General features: G+C 45.9%; 2 protein-coding genes across 2 annotated transcripts; one reads left to right on the forward strand and one right to left on the reverse strand.

The window, feature by feature from the left end:
* Nucleotides 1–253: 253 nt before the first annotated feature.
* LOC144094577 (uncharacterized) lies at nucleotides 254–3,044 on the forward strand. Its single transcript, XM_077628496.1, is given in 5 exon segments — nucleotides 254–373; nucleotides 823–922; nucleotides 1,539–1,738; nucleotides 2,600–2,724; nucleotides 2,726–3,044. Coding segments are annotated over 5 exon segments (864 nt in total).
* A 7,096-nt stretch (nucleotides 3,045–10,140) lies between these two features.
* On the reverse strand, nucleotides 10,141–14,292 carry LOC144136394 (protein transport protein Sec61 subunit gamma). Its single transcript, XM_077668679.1, has 4 exons — nucleotides 14,141–14,292; nucleotides 13,851–13,950; nucleotides 13,382–13,484; nucleotides 10,141–10,237 (listed from the first exon to the last, which is right to left on the reverse strand). The coding sequence occupies exons 2-4, from the start codon at nucleotides 13,942–13,944 to the stop codon at nucleotides 10,228–10,230; spliced, it is 207 nt and encodes a 68-aa protein (XP_077524805.1). The 5' UTR covers nucleotides 13,945–13,950; nucleotides 14,141–14,292; the 3' UTR covers nucleotides 10,141–10,227.
* Nucleotides 14,293–14,323: the final 31 nt, after the last annotated feature.

Genomic DNA, 14,323 nt, shown 5'->3' on the forward strand with positions numbered 1-14,323 from the left:
GGCATTTTTTGGGCACAAAACCACTTCCTGTGGGAAAGTACGGCTGTTGCTTTCTGCAAACGACAAAGATCACGAAGAAACGTTTTTCAATGTGGAGCAGGACGTGCCGGTATCACTAAGTGGTACAGCAGCCCAAAGTTTGGGGTTTATCAGCCGCTTGCAGAGCATTCAGCATGACCAACTCTACCCACCAGCACAGCCTTTTGTAGAAGTCTTCAAAGGGCTCGGCCAGCTAAAATACTTCTAGTACAACATGAAGCTGAAGCCTGGTGCCGCGGGTGTCGTCGTGCCAGCTAGAAGAGTTCCTGTGGCCCTTCAAGACAAGGTGAAAGCGGTACTACAGCGCATGGAAGAACAAGCCGTCATAAAAAAGGTAATTGAGCTTACTGACCGGTCTGGTCCCATGATCACAGTAGTGAAAAAGAACAAAGTCGCTTTTGCGAGAAAACTATCCGATGCCGACAATAGAGGACGTAGTTCCGCGACTTTTCGGGGCTGTGTTTTTTTTTTCTACTTTAGATGCCGCATCAAGATTTTGGCAGATTAAATTGGACAAGGCAAGCTCAAAACTGCACAATGAGCACGCCGTACGGCCGCTACAGGTTTCTTCGCATGCCGTTCGGAATCTCCTCTGCTCCAGAGATTTTCCAAGCGGCAATGCACCGTTTGTTAGAAAGATCACCATGCGTGGCGGTAGTTATGGACGACATATTGTTCTGGAGAAGAACTAAAGAGGAACATGACTACCACTTGACACTCCTGTTGACACGCTGTCAAGAGAACAATATTAGGCTGAACCTGAAGAAATGCGCGTTTTTGCAGCCCCAAGTGCGTTACCTGGGCCACATCTTCACTGGAGAAGGCCTGCGAGTACACCCACAAAGAGTTCAAGATGTGCTAAAAATTCCAGCGCCCAAGAACTGTAAGGAGCTACAAGTATTTCTTGGCATGATTAATTTTGTGCAGCGGTTCATTCCCAGTATATCGGATGTGACTGCACCGCTCCGAACATTGCCGAGCAAAGACATTGCGTGGGTGTGGACCGAAGAGCAGGAATGAAGTTTTAAGAAGTTGCGGCAGTCCTTGGTAGAAGCACCTGTGCTATCCTACTTCAACCCGAATAAATCTATCATCTTCTCAGTCGATGCCAGCCAATTGGGAGTTGGCGCTGTTCTTATTCAAGAAGGCCGTCCTGTCGCTTTTTTGTCTCGGTCGCTCACAGGCGCACAACAGCGGTATGCGCAAATTGAAAGAGACTCTCGCTATTGTGCACGGTTGCACAAAATTCCACGATTACAATTATGGCCAGCCAGTAGTAACCGTTGAGACCGATCACCGCCCTTTGGTGCCGATGTTCAAGAAACAGTTGCATCGGTGTCCTCTTCGATTGCAACGCATGAGACTGACCCTGCAGCGATATCCTATCAATGTTATCTACAAACCGGGCAAAGAACTATTTCTCGCAGGTGCTTTGTCGCGGTTTCCCAGCAAAGAATGCATGGCTAAAGAGACAGAGCAGTTTCAAGTAAATGTGCTAGATTTTGTTTCTGCTTCAAATGAACGTCTCGGGGACCTCCTTGCAGCAACCGATGGCGATCCGGCTCTGCTCCAGCTACGTGGATACGCGGAAACAAGCTGGCCGGACGACAAGCGTGATGTCCCCGGATCCGTCCGCCCATACTGGTCATACCGGGAGGAGATACACACCCAGGACGGCCTGTTATTTCGCAGTAATAAGGCAATCGTACCACATTCGAAGAGAGCGGAAATTTTTCGTCTTCTTCACGCCGCACATTCGGGAGCGGATAAAATGAAAGAGCGGGCGAGAAGTGTCATGTTTTGGCCAAGATTGTGTGCGGAGATCGACCAGTACTCCAAAGCTTGCAAAATCTGCCAAACGCATCTACCACGCAATGCGAAGATGCCACTTTTGAGCCACGAAGTACCTAGCTTACCATGGGAAGGAAGGAAGGAAGGCCTCAGACGTTGCTGGCACATACCCACTACGGGGGAGTGGCCAAGACACAGGCGGTTAATTGCTGGATACAGGAAAGTTTTGACGGGAAAAGGAGTGGTAATAGGATGTAGCCTGATAGATTGGAAGAGGGAAGGACTGAGGTCCAGTTAACTTGGAGATCGAAGACTGGACAATGGCTTAATGTGCGTAATAGTATAGAATGCCTGTAATGTTTCAATGTCGTACTGACTGAGAGCGGGAAGAAGAAATTAGAATGGGAGGAATGGACTTCTTCTTTTACGGTGGCCAGCAGTTTGCCATAATCGTTGACTTCTATTCATTCTTCTTCGAAATACATGAATTCCAACACTTCACAGCAAAACTGCTCAAATCATGGTGTGCGGAAATTTTCGCTGTTCATGGACTGCCCATAAAGCTGTGCAGTGATAACGGCCCACCGTTCAACAGCGCAGAAGTCAAAGAATTTCTAACCACGCTAGGTATTGCGCACGTCACCTCGAGCCCTTATCATCCACGCTCTAACGCAATGGCTGAGAGGGCAGTGCTCGTGTAGGATGCATGCCAGACTTCCAAATGGCTTTACTCGAGTGGCGAAATACCCCCAAGGATCCTGTGCTGAAGTGCCCTGTGCAGAGGCTTATGGGAAGGCAGACGAGAACTCTGCTCCCGGTATCGGCAGAACACTTGGTTCCAGAGACGGTGCCCAGCAGAACCGTGCACAACTGACTCCAGGAAATTCGCCAGCGCAACCTACTACAACCGTGGCTCTAGACACCTGCCTCCCCTGACGCAGGGGCAGCAGATAACAGCGTACGACACGCTTCATCGGACATGGGCGCCTGCTGTCTTCATGAGGCCAGCGGAGACACCGCGTTCCGCGATCCTGAAAACGGAAGACGGCCGGGAGATCAGGAGGACCCGGGAGCACATACGAGACGTAATACCTCGGCCAGACGATCCTCCAGCATCTGAGAACCCAGACGTCGCGCACGACCCCCCAGAGCTACGGCGAAGCACACGACAACGTCTCCCGCCCTGCCGCTACCCACTGCCGGAGAGACGTTAAACTGTTTATGAAAAGGAAGATGTAGCAGAGCTGAGTCACTCTGACGTCACCCTGACAGTACCCTAGCGTCGTGACCTATTACGTCACGTTCCTGACTCTTCATAAACCCCTTTCCTATCGGCAATATACGCTGTTCTTCACTAACTGCCGGCCTGCACACACTGTTACTACTTAAAATAAATAACATGCTGCAGTAGCATTCAACATGGTGTGTTCGGCTATACTTCCGATCGTAATCTCGAGGTTATATTTTTTTTTTCCAGTAACCCGCGCAAGCGTTTTTCCACCTCATTCCACTCACAAGAGGTACTGACTAACGATGACAATGAAAAGGGTGGAAAATCACCGTTCATGAACTTCAGCCGAATTCACTGCGCACGGCAGTTAGCTGAATTTCGCCCCATACGGTTCTGAAGAAGTCGGTAAACTGCCATTCACTCAAAAGTTTTGCAACTGTGTGGCCAAATAATGACATCGGACGACAGAAAAAAAAAAAAACACTTGGCGCCAGCGAGCACACCGATGTATTCTACTCCAAAACCCAGAGGTCACCGAGAATTATTTGCGTGGACGTACGCAGACTTTCCCATTTGAACAGCGGGAAAATGTTGCCTTAAACTACAAATCCTGACAATAACCTGAGTGACCACCACCTCTTCTAATAAATTTAGTTACATTCCGCGTAATTCTCCACCTACTACTCTCATTTGCACGTATATCTACTAGTCAGTGGTCGAACTGACAACTGGTTTTTTGTAGCACCTTTTGTAGCAGAAATTTTATTTTTTTTTGTAGGAGGAAATGGCGTTCTCTGGCAAAACAATATATGCGTGCTGTAGCTAGATTCCAGCTCTTGCAGCACAATAAAAAAAAAGTTGTAGCAAAATTTTCGGTCTCTCAGCCGGCAAGTTCAGATGTTCCTTATAATTACAGTAAAAAAATTAAAAATTAAATACCCTTACAGGGTCCCTGAAAAGGTTGTTTGAGGTTATCTATGAAATGCTCGAATTATGTACATGCCAACGAGCGTTCATGCCTCGTACAAGACCTCAAAAGCGAGCCGATAATTTACAATAAAATTTTTAAAACTCCCGATTCCGCGCCTAGCGGCTGCCTGCGGTGCTGAGCTTTCGCCCGAATGCGCGCTCGTTACGTCATGTAGCGCTCGTTACGTCAGCAGCGGACTGCTAGCTTTGGTTCGCGCGCGTCGGCGGCCGGCGGAGGGGGCCAAGTGCGAGGGGCCGGCGGAGGAGCGCCGACATTTCAACGTGGAAAAAGTGACGAGAGGAGAAGGAAAAGCACGAAGACGCGGAAATTCAAAATTTTGACTACAGATAACTCAGCTTCCACAAAACGCATCTAAAAAATTCTTGCTGGAGGATATTTGTGAAGCGGGGTCCTTAAGCATGATAGGCACATCGCATCTTTGTTGAGGCCCCCTTTCACAGCCCCTTTAACAGATACGTCGTCATTATAGCGCTCTTTCTCTAAAAACACCCTGAAATGAGCACGCGGGAAAAAAAAAGATTTTGCTGAACACAGTAGTTGTTATTCACAGTGAAAAATAACAAGACATACGAAAAAAAATCGTAGCCTCTTTGAAGCTAAAGCCTCCAGGTATTATTTCCCGTCTTTTGAAGCAAAAATCTTCACTACGCTAGGTAAACCAGTCGTCGCGTGGGCCAGAGAATGACCTTGAACGACCTTCAGCCCAGGCACGTTAGCCGTGTATGACCATATGTGGTAAAGTTATGGCGTCGAACCCTTTACCCCTGACCTTTAGTTGACCTTTGACATAGGTTGACCATTGACCTTAAGAACATCCGATGGGGTGATGTGAAGCCACGTGATGACATCCACGTGATGACAGGGTTGTCGTAAGACCATGTGATACTACGTCATCGCCACGTGGTCGTGTGGGTATATATAGAACGGCTGTCGCGAGCTTGTAGCGGAGCTGCCATGGTTGAGCCTCAATCTTCCTTGCTTTTCGCTGAATTCCAGGGTTAGCCAAGTTAAGCCACTGTCAATTTTTTTTTCCCCAGTGATTCTAGCTTGGGCAATGCCACAGGCGGAATGACATCGGATATTGCTAGCGAAGGGGCACGAAATGGTTCATTGCTGGTGAAAGGGAACGATAGAGTTCGCCAAACGAACGAGAAACGGCAGCTCGGGCTATAATGCTAACGGCACCACCCCTTCTATACATTCCCTTACAGCGCCTGGAAAACCGCGTTGACAAATTAATTACGCCCAACTACGGCTTTCTCGACGAGGGGCAGCCCGCTTAGATTTCTCGTATTGGTTCCGCAGCACGCAACCCTGTAATGGGCTCATAAATATTCTCGCATTTGAACGCTAATGAGAGGAGTGATTTTGGCAGGATTATTTTTTTTTATTAGCGCATCAGCAATGCTCGATCGATTTCAGCCTTCAGCTTTGGCAGTTAGTTAAAACTTCACATTAATGATTTCGTGCTTTGCATTGTTCACAACAGTGACGGACGCATTCTAAGCGCGCTTTGACAAGAACGCCAGACAGGTTGAGCTTCACACACTTGAAATGATGCTCTACGTGTTTACGCGCGGCTTTAATTTTATTGCTGCTATAGATGCAGTTTGAACGAAAACAAGTTTGACGGAAGTCCGTCTGGTTGGGTTCGTGAGATAGTTGAGACAAAACTGACGGCAACCAATATTTTCTTGCAGTTCCGTCGACGCAGTCAGGAGGGCGCGCACGACCGAAAGTGCGGAAACGAAACTATACCGCGAGAAAAAGAGCTCCAAGGCTTTTGTTCCCGCCTTGGGCCTTTTCCCATCCCATGTGGCCCTAAAAGACCTTTCCAACAGAAGAAAACTGTGCAGGGTGGAAGCGGTCATCGCGAATGCACCGCTGGAGTGAGCGCGCACCGCAGCTCCGCCCGTCCCGCTACACTCTGCAAGCCGCGTTTCCGCGCGCGCAACGCATCGTATAGAGATAAAAAACGGTAGGAGCACTGGCGCCTATTTGCATCCTTCGTAAGCGGGTTCGCATACAGTTAACTGTCGGCTGCGTCGTGGCACGACGCAATGGCGTGCCGTGTGGAGCTGCACTTCCATTTTCTGGTCCACTGTAGCGCGGCGGCTCTCAATGACCGTCAATGGATTCCTTTCATACAAGGCCTAGCACTACCGCGCGTGCGCTTTTGCCGCCTGCTGGCGATCGACCGCACAAAACTCTAGACAGGGCGGAAGAACCCTTCGCCGACTACAAACAGACACTCTCGTAACCCCACTTACACTCCGCCAATGATACCCATCATTCTGCAAACCAGAGTGTCCACACTGTGGAGAAATAGCTACGGCTTTTCACATGGTGTGGGCATGACAATCCAACCGCTATTGACAGACTTCATAATCCCAATGTGGAGCAGTGGGAGGCCATTCTGCACAGCGAGGACCCCGACCAGCAACGAGGACTGGTTCGCAGGGCCCGCGCTGCGGCGCAGGCCGATGGGCTGCCGGAATAGGCGGACCACCCAGAGCTCTAGGATTGCCATTCTTTCATAAAGTTTTCACTCAATCAACCACCTACGACCTATGACACGAGGAAAGCGCAGGTTCATTAATGGGACAAGTGCAAGATCGTGTATGTCAAGATAGTGAGCGCTGTTTAGAAACGCTAGTTTTTGACCGCGACTCCAGGTGAGCAAGAAATTCCGTGATTTGCGGATAATTGGTCACTACTTCGGATGGAGAACGCAAGATGCGTCTCCAATCGAACAGCAGATTCTATTTAGAAACTGTTCCAAATTTCGAATATTCCCGTAAATCTACTTCTCTGTGACATCGTAGTGGAAGGTGCGCAAAGCCAACATCTGAAAGCGCGGGCCTCAATTTCGGCTTCGTGTCCGCAAAATTTTTACATAGATCTTTTGGCGAAACTTGGCGCGAAAGCGAGTAAAAACTTGATTGTAGCACAGGATGTAGCACAATTTGCACCTTGACCACTCTAGGCCACAAAGCCTCGCGGATCTCCGCTATTCCCTAGTTTATTTGTAGCTGCAGAGCCTTTACCTCTATCAGGACACAGTTCGTTATTTATTTGTCCTGAAGGCATCTACATCATCTAATTTCTGCACGTAGCATTTCGAGCTTTCAGCACAAGTATCAAAAGCAAAGTGCTGGCCTTGGAACACAAAATTTATTTTTATCCATCCTTAACAGTTCCAACATTTACATCCTTGTTAAACGTTCTGTGAAGTTACTTTATATTATTGAAGAAGCATAGCTTGATGGGCAAGTTGGTGCATGATTGGGGGAAAAACAGGCAGAAAAGACGTGTTCACAAGAGGAAGGCGTAGATGCTTCCAGCCTACTCCTTCTTGTGAATGCGTCTTTTCTGCTTGTTTTTTCCGCAACGATTTCATACTGTTTCAAGCTTACACTTGTTTCGATTCTTTTCCTTCTCAACCCAGAATCCACATTAAAATGATGCAAGCACCTGAAAATATCCACAGCCCATCGCTTGTCATCCAGTTGTTTTAATGGCTCCTCACACATAACTTTGCCTGTCCCCCATCAAGCACTAAATGCTTACCGATCCACAACTCTATACGCTTTCACTGCTTCTCCCGTTGAGGTGGGCAATATTTTTTTTTTCCAGTGCATTCAAATGGTCGGGCCCATTGCATTTGTCTCCGTTTTTTGACAGCACGAAGCTGCTTTTTTCAGCCAGGAAATGAGCACATCCCTCACACCACTAAATAAACTCAAGCAAGATTATCACCCCAAATGAAGGCGGAAACACATCAATGCGGGAAGCTCCAGTTACAAAAAAATTGGCGAGCCCTTTCCTCACCTCAACAGCCCCATGAACGGCCTCTACGGCAGATTATTAGCAAGACTCCCGGTTCCTGCCCACCATTTTTCCCCTCATTAACCATTTCCTATTATGGCTACTCACAACCTCTCATATGCGTGTATAAAAATGCAGGCATCACGACAACTGATAAGCTCCAGGAAATGCTCATATGCCTGAATTTCAAGTGCCCTTATAGAGCCTGGTGGGCCACTGGCATGTACACTGAAAACGCAAGAGCAATACTGATGAAAGGAACAACAGTTATGTGCAAAACATGCACACTGCTTGTGACTGTGCAGCAGTGAATACACTGCAATATGTAAACCCAAAGGCAATCTGTAGTCATGTGCATCCCACAGGTACCATTGGTGCATTGCAGTGGACAGGTGCCATGTCTGCCAAAGATCTCTGGCCCAAGTTAGAGCGGGTAATTATTTCTTTGAGACATTTTCTCGAGTTGGGGGGCACCATTTGATACATACCTAGTGCTTTCGCTACTGGCTGAGACCAATCCCACTAGAATTTTCGGAAACTCTGCAACATGTTCCTACTTAAATGGTGACCAATGTGTTTGTCTATCATATGCCAGGTGACACTGCATGCACCTGTAGTTGTATAAATTGCAGCGAACAAATGGGTTCCTAATGAAGTAAAAAAAGCAAACAAGAACACCTAATTGGAACACTGCCACATAATTTCCCAGTTATGAAATGAGAAAGCAGTTTGGCTTCTCATTTGCAATTGAATGTTTTCTGCATAAAGGGGTATCAATGGTAGCAGCTCATTTCAGATCAAAAACCTAGAGCATCTAGCAGGTTTAGGTTTGATCGCAAATGAAACTACCTGTGCAGCAATGGCGGATCTGCACCAATTCAGGCAGTTTTATGGGAGGGTTGGCGCCTACCCCCTCGGCCCCACGGCCAGGCGAGAGAAATTTTACATAGGAAAACCATGCAGACCATCAATTCCCCCTGCACTAAGCCTGATCCTAATTAATTCGTTTGGGAGCAAGAGTGTCCGCATGACAGAGGTACTAGTGAATGTTAGCAAACACAAAAGCTTAAGCCATAACTAGTGTCTCACAGCTTGCTGCTCTTTAAGTGGAAACTAGAGCTGTTGTCAGCCAATCAACGCCATGATCATGGCCGTGCTCTGCATTGCTACCCGACACATTCCTCCATGACCAAATATCATAAGGCATGGAAACCAACCAGCTTAGTTATACTAGGTAGATTAGATGTAATGGTCCCGTGAATGGCTTCGGCAATAAAAGTTGTTGAGGACAAGAGTTTAATACGGCATGATTTTTGTGCACGCAGTCTCGAGTAACTAAGTATGCGTTGTAGCTTTTTATCCAATGCCAAAATATTACAAGATGAGGTAAAGCTCCCTGTACACCAAGCAAACTCAGCCCAGTAATTGTGTGTGCTAGAAATGTAGTACAATAGACACAAAAGACTGAGCCACACTTGAGTAAACTGCTAAAAGTAATCAAAATTACCGTTTGGGCGAGTTGGTGTGACATGATTCGAAAAGACCAGCGCGGAAACAGACAGGGACACGAGAAGAAAAAACACTGACGACAAGACGAGCGCTGACTAGCAACTCTTTATTGTCGAGGAACACCCAGCACAATATATGCCAAAACACCACGTGACAGTCAGGGGGCCAAAGATTACAGCCTAATCCACAGTCATCGAGGGGCGGCCAACACATGCTTGAACCAGAAGGAAAAACCACAAAAAGTGAAAAAAAAAGGGTGAAACCTTATGCAGTGAGCATCTCAAAAGTACTTTTTTTCCTTGGTTTTTTTTGCTGGTTAAAGTACTTTTGATATGCTCACTGCATAAGGTTTCACCCCTTTTTTTCACTTTTTGTGGTTTTTCCTTCTGGTTCAAGCATGTGTTGGCCGCCCCTCGATGACTGTGGATTAGGTTGTAATCTTTGGCCCCCTGACTGTCACGTGGTGTTTTGGCATATATTGTGCTGGGTGTTCCTCGACAATAAAGAGTTGTTAGCGCTCGTCCTGTTGTCAGTGTTTTTTTCTTCTCGTGTCCCTGTCTGTTTCCGCGCTGGTCTTTTCGAATCATGCTATAAGTAACACTGACAGAGATCACGACAGCCTTCACATCAATAAAAGCATGAAAAGCAAGAGTGCACTGCCGTACGTGGGAGGCTGAGTACACATTGTAAGCCATATTTTGTAGACATTTTGTAATAACTAATATTTGAATCATTTCACAAATGCATTGAGTGAAAAAGACATATGCTCATTTATTGGAGGGAACCATGGGGGCAGTAATATACAGGGGCGGAGATAAGCTGTGGCCTTTGGGACTTCTTAGGACCCTCTGAAAAAAAAAAAAAAAAAGAACACACACACACATATCAGCATTACCTATAGTTCTGAATACAAAATTGTTCCTCATATCAAAAGCTAGCCTCAATAAAATATAAAAGGTAATAAAAGCAATACATTTACTAGCTGTTAAAGGATTTCCTGACATGGAAAGAAGATAGGTTGGTTTATGGGGGTTTAATGTCCCAAAGCGACTCAGGCTATGAGGGACACCGTAGTGAAGAGCTCTGGAAATTTCTACCACCTGGGGTTCTTTATAAAGCATGCACTGACATCACACAGTACACGGTCCTCTAGAATTTCGCCTCCATCGAAATTCGACCGCCGCGGCCGGGATCGAGCCCGTGTTTTTCGGGTCAGCAGACGAGCGCCATAACCACTAAGCCACCGCGTCAACATGCTAAAGTGAAGTTAGCATCTGCAGCAAGCATGCTGCCTGACCCAGCACAATGAACATCCTGTTGAATGCCGAGTTGCTTCGTAGTGCTGAAGAGAAAAACTTGGCAGTGCTGACCTCAATCACAGAAGTATGGTGGGTGCCAGAGGGATGACAGAAATTTGCCTATAAATAGCATAAATATTGCACTTGGCACTTTTTGTCACATTCTGACCAACAGCACAAATGCCTAATTCAGCATATGTAAGTCTGCTTCTCTCAACAGCGCATATGTAGCAAGGCTTCAATCTAGGGACAGTAGTTTTATTATAAGTACCAATCAAGCATCAGCATCCGCAATGACCCTGAACAGTTCTTGTTTAACGTAAAGTTTACTGTAAGAACAGAAAGTAATATAACGGAAAATATTGCAACAGCATTGCTTTTCCATAAGATCAGTACCCGCAAAGTTCTTAACAGGGGCAAAACAAGCAAAAAGAAGAAAACTGTTCTGTGTGGGTTTTCTCAACTATGTACAGCTAGCTGGTGATATGCCAGCCACTGCTTGGTGCATGCGTCATCAATATCATCAATATGTCTCCCATTTCCCCACTTATTCCATCCTCTTCAGACTCCTATCATTCACATCTTGGTTCATACCTGAGGGCTGGAAAGTTTGCTACGCATGTCAAATAGGAGCAATACAGCAACCAAGTACACTTTAACACTGCATCAGTGACAGTTCAACAATGGGAGGTAGCCATTTAACATGCCACAAATTGCTAAACCTAGCCAATAATTGCTTTTGGGACAAAGGACGTGACATGCACTGTTTTCCAATTATTAGTGTTGTTACCCATAATAAATGCAAAGATCAAGCAATGTGATTTGTACAGCAGAACACACCAGCAAGAAACAAATAGCATTTGATGTGATCCCTAGGTATAGTAGTATCCCCATAATGCCAATCGATAACTATTGTTGCTCTTGAATTTTTATGCCGTGAAAGAACTTGGAGACAAAGTTGCTGTGCAAAGCTCATTCCAAGAGACTGTGTGAAGGACAGAAGTGATACAGATAGCTCTTATGACTGAATTCAGTATGTTGGCGCTTTTGTGGGCAAAGTGGAACTAACCAACAAAGGCAAAAATTTAAAAACTGCCTTTCAGGTCCGCCTAAATAAATTTTTCAATTTTTAACAAGGCACTAGTTGACCAATTGCACTGAATCAGAACATGCCTTTCAAAGTTCGCTTTATAATCCCTTCAACAGCTATATGAATAAAGCAAGTTTGCGAAGTGCCAAGATTATAGCACTACCTTAATGTACTGCTGTGTATGCTAGCTGAATATACTTCTACAAGCTTTGTTATGAGCAGAAATTAGGTTAATACTGTATGTGTTTGTGTTACATGCAGCTGTTAGAAAATGGGCAAAAGATGCAAAGTGGTACAGATTAACATCAAACTCTGGGATAATTTTTAAAGTCCTTGTGAAATATTAGTAATAATAATCTTATGACAATCCCAGCCGTGGCGGTCGAATTTTGATGGAGGCGAAATTCTGGAGGCCCGTGTACTTTGCGATGTCAGTGCATGTTAAAGAACCACAGGTCGCTGAAATTTCCGGAGCTCGTCACTATGGCGTTCCTCATAGCCTGAGTTGCTTTGGGATGTTAAGCCCCATAAACAAAACAAAACATGCTAAAAGAAAGTGTTCGTCTGGAAGACAGAAAGCTTAAAAGAGATGGCAGATTTGTAAGATATCAGAAAAGTGCAAACCAAGAATAAAGTCTAAAAACCACCATCCAACATGTGTAAGTAAAGGCAGGTGGTAAGCAAAAAGCACATATCACAGCAGGAGATTTAAGACAGCATGCAGAAACAATGTGCCAGATACATTTAGAATACATGAGACTGGCGAAACAGTAAACAGGTCATGCCTTAGACCTTGGCAAAAATTAGACTGATCCCATGTTTCTGAAAGAAAATGGTTGAACTGAAAAAGCATGCACCAGCCATGTTGCAATGGAGGCAAAAGGTGCCCGTGTGCTGTGCAATGTCAGCGCACGTTAAAGAACCTCAGAAGGTCTAAATTAACCTGGAGCCCTCCACTACGCAGGTGTCACTTTGAAGCGTTAAACCCCACCACTTAAAATTTTGAAATCCTCTACTGTTTCTCCAAAATGGTGCTATTGCCTCATCGAAAGAACTGTCTTCATCTGAAATGATCAGGCTGCATGATTTGCTTCTCAGCCGTATAGTGGAGCACTTATGGCACCCCTCAAACTCGTCCTCCGTAACGTAGGGAGAACACTTGTCCTTACCTTTTGAGACCGTTTTATCTTTAAGGGTGCCATAAGGGCTCCACTATACAAGTGAGGAGAAAACCATGCAGCCAGGTTGCTTAGACAGAGATAGTAAACCTCCAAAGGGGAACTTGGCCAACACCAACAGTAACCACATGAGCAAACGTGAAGGTACTTTGACAATACAATCCATACCAGGAACAAAACTGGTGCACTGCATACCTTAGGCCAGCAATACAATAATTCTACAGACTTTCACAAATCCAATCGGGACTAATTTTCACTATCTGCTATTTCATGCATTTTCTCAGCACAATTAAGTTGACAAGCGTACCCCTGCAGCTTGCTAACACACTGCTCGCGCTTTCTACGAAAGGCATATTTGTTAGAACTTTGCACAGAACTGTTAAAACTAAGCTATGGGATATGTTTGTAAGTGGTTCTAATACTTACACAATAATGTTGTTGATGGGGATGTGTATGAGCTTGACAAAGAATCCGATGAATCCCATAATGGCAAACCCAATGGCTGTAGCCATAGCAATCTTCTGGAATTCTGTGATAGAAAAAACAAAACTGGGTCAGTTGGTTCCGGGAACACAACAGGAAATAAAAAACAGGCACACTAGAAAACTCCTTTGTGATGTCTGACTCTCTACAGTTAAAAGTATTCACAAATTTAATGGGTTTACGGTCGTAATCGTGAATGTGACGCATCATAGTGCATCCAGCTGCTCTCAGCAGAGCACATTCTTCCAACCAGTTGGACCGGTCATTCCCTCGCAAAGATTTAATGATGGTCATCTTTACTGGCTACTTTAAATTCTGTACAGCACTTGTTTTGTGGACGCAGAGTTTACACACCAAATTTCGGTAAGAGTTCAAGCTGCAACGACGTGAGAACCCAAGAAATAGGACGTACCCTTACGGTCCGGCTTAGTACAACGTTTGATGAGCCTGATGGAGTCCTTTGACAGCTGCTTGAACGGGTCGATGAATGCCATAACCTGATCCATGGTTTTCTGTAGAAAAAGCAACGCAGGGTTAAGCGAACACAAGAGACAAAAACGGCCGTCAAACGTCTCTAAGTGCACAATAAGGGTGACCTCTGCGAGAAGTTTTCCGCAACTCAAAGTAGTCACAATAAAGTTGTCGAAGTGAACTCAGAAGCAATCAAAGCAAGTGAAGTAAGTTCCGAAGGCGACACCTCACCTTCTGTATGTGCGCAGTCCGCGGACGTCAAAGGGACCTAAGCAGGGTGACGAGCAACGCCAAGTGAGCCGTCTACAAGACCTGCGCCGCCTGCGCTGGAAAGGGCTCCCACAACCTGCGCTACACGGCTTGTTGCGTTGGTGCCACGAGTTATCTACTCTCGTCCTCTCGTTTCCAGGCGGG

Source organism: Amblyomma americanum, chromosome 6 (assembly GCF_052857255.1).
Source record: "Amblyomma americanum isolate KBUSLIRL-KWMA chromosome 6, ASM5285725v1, whole genome shotgun sequence".
NCBI classification, from domain to species: domain Eukaryota; kingdom Metazoa; phylum Arthropoda; class Arachnida; order Ixodida; family Ixodidae; genus Amblyomma; species Amblyomma americanum.

Bases quoted from the DNA above. Each gene is read 5' to 3' on its own strand.
- LOC144136394 (XM_077668679.1), bottom strand. From the start codon at position 13,944: ATGGATCAGGTTATGGCATTCATCGACCCGTTCAAGCAGCTGTCAAAG. The intron at 13,485-13,850 runs GTACGTCCTATT...TTTCTATCACAG, and splicing joins TACTAAGCCGGACCGTAAGG to AATTCCAGAAGATTGCTATG.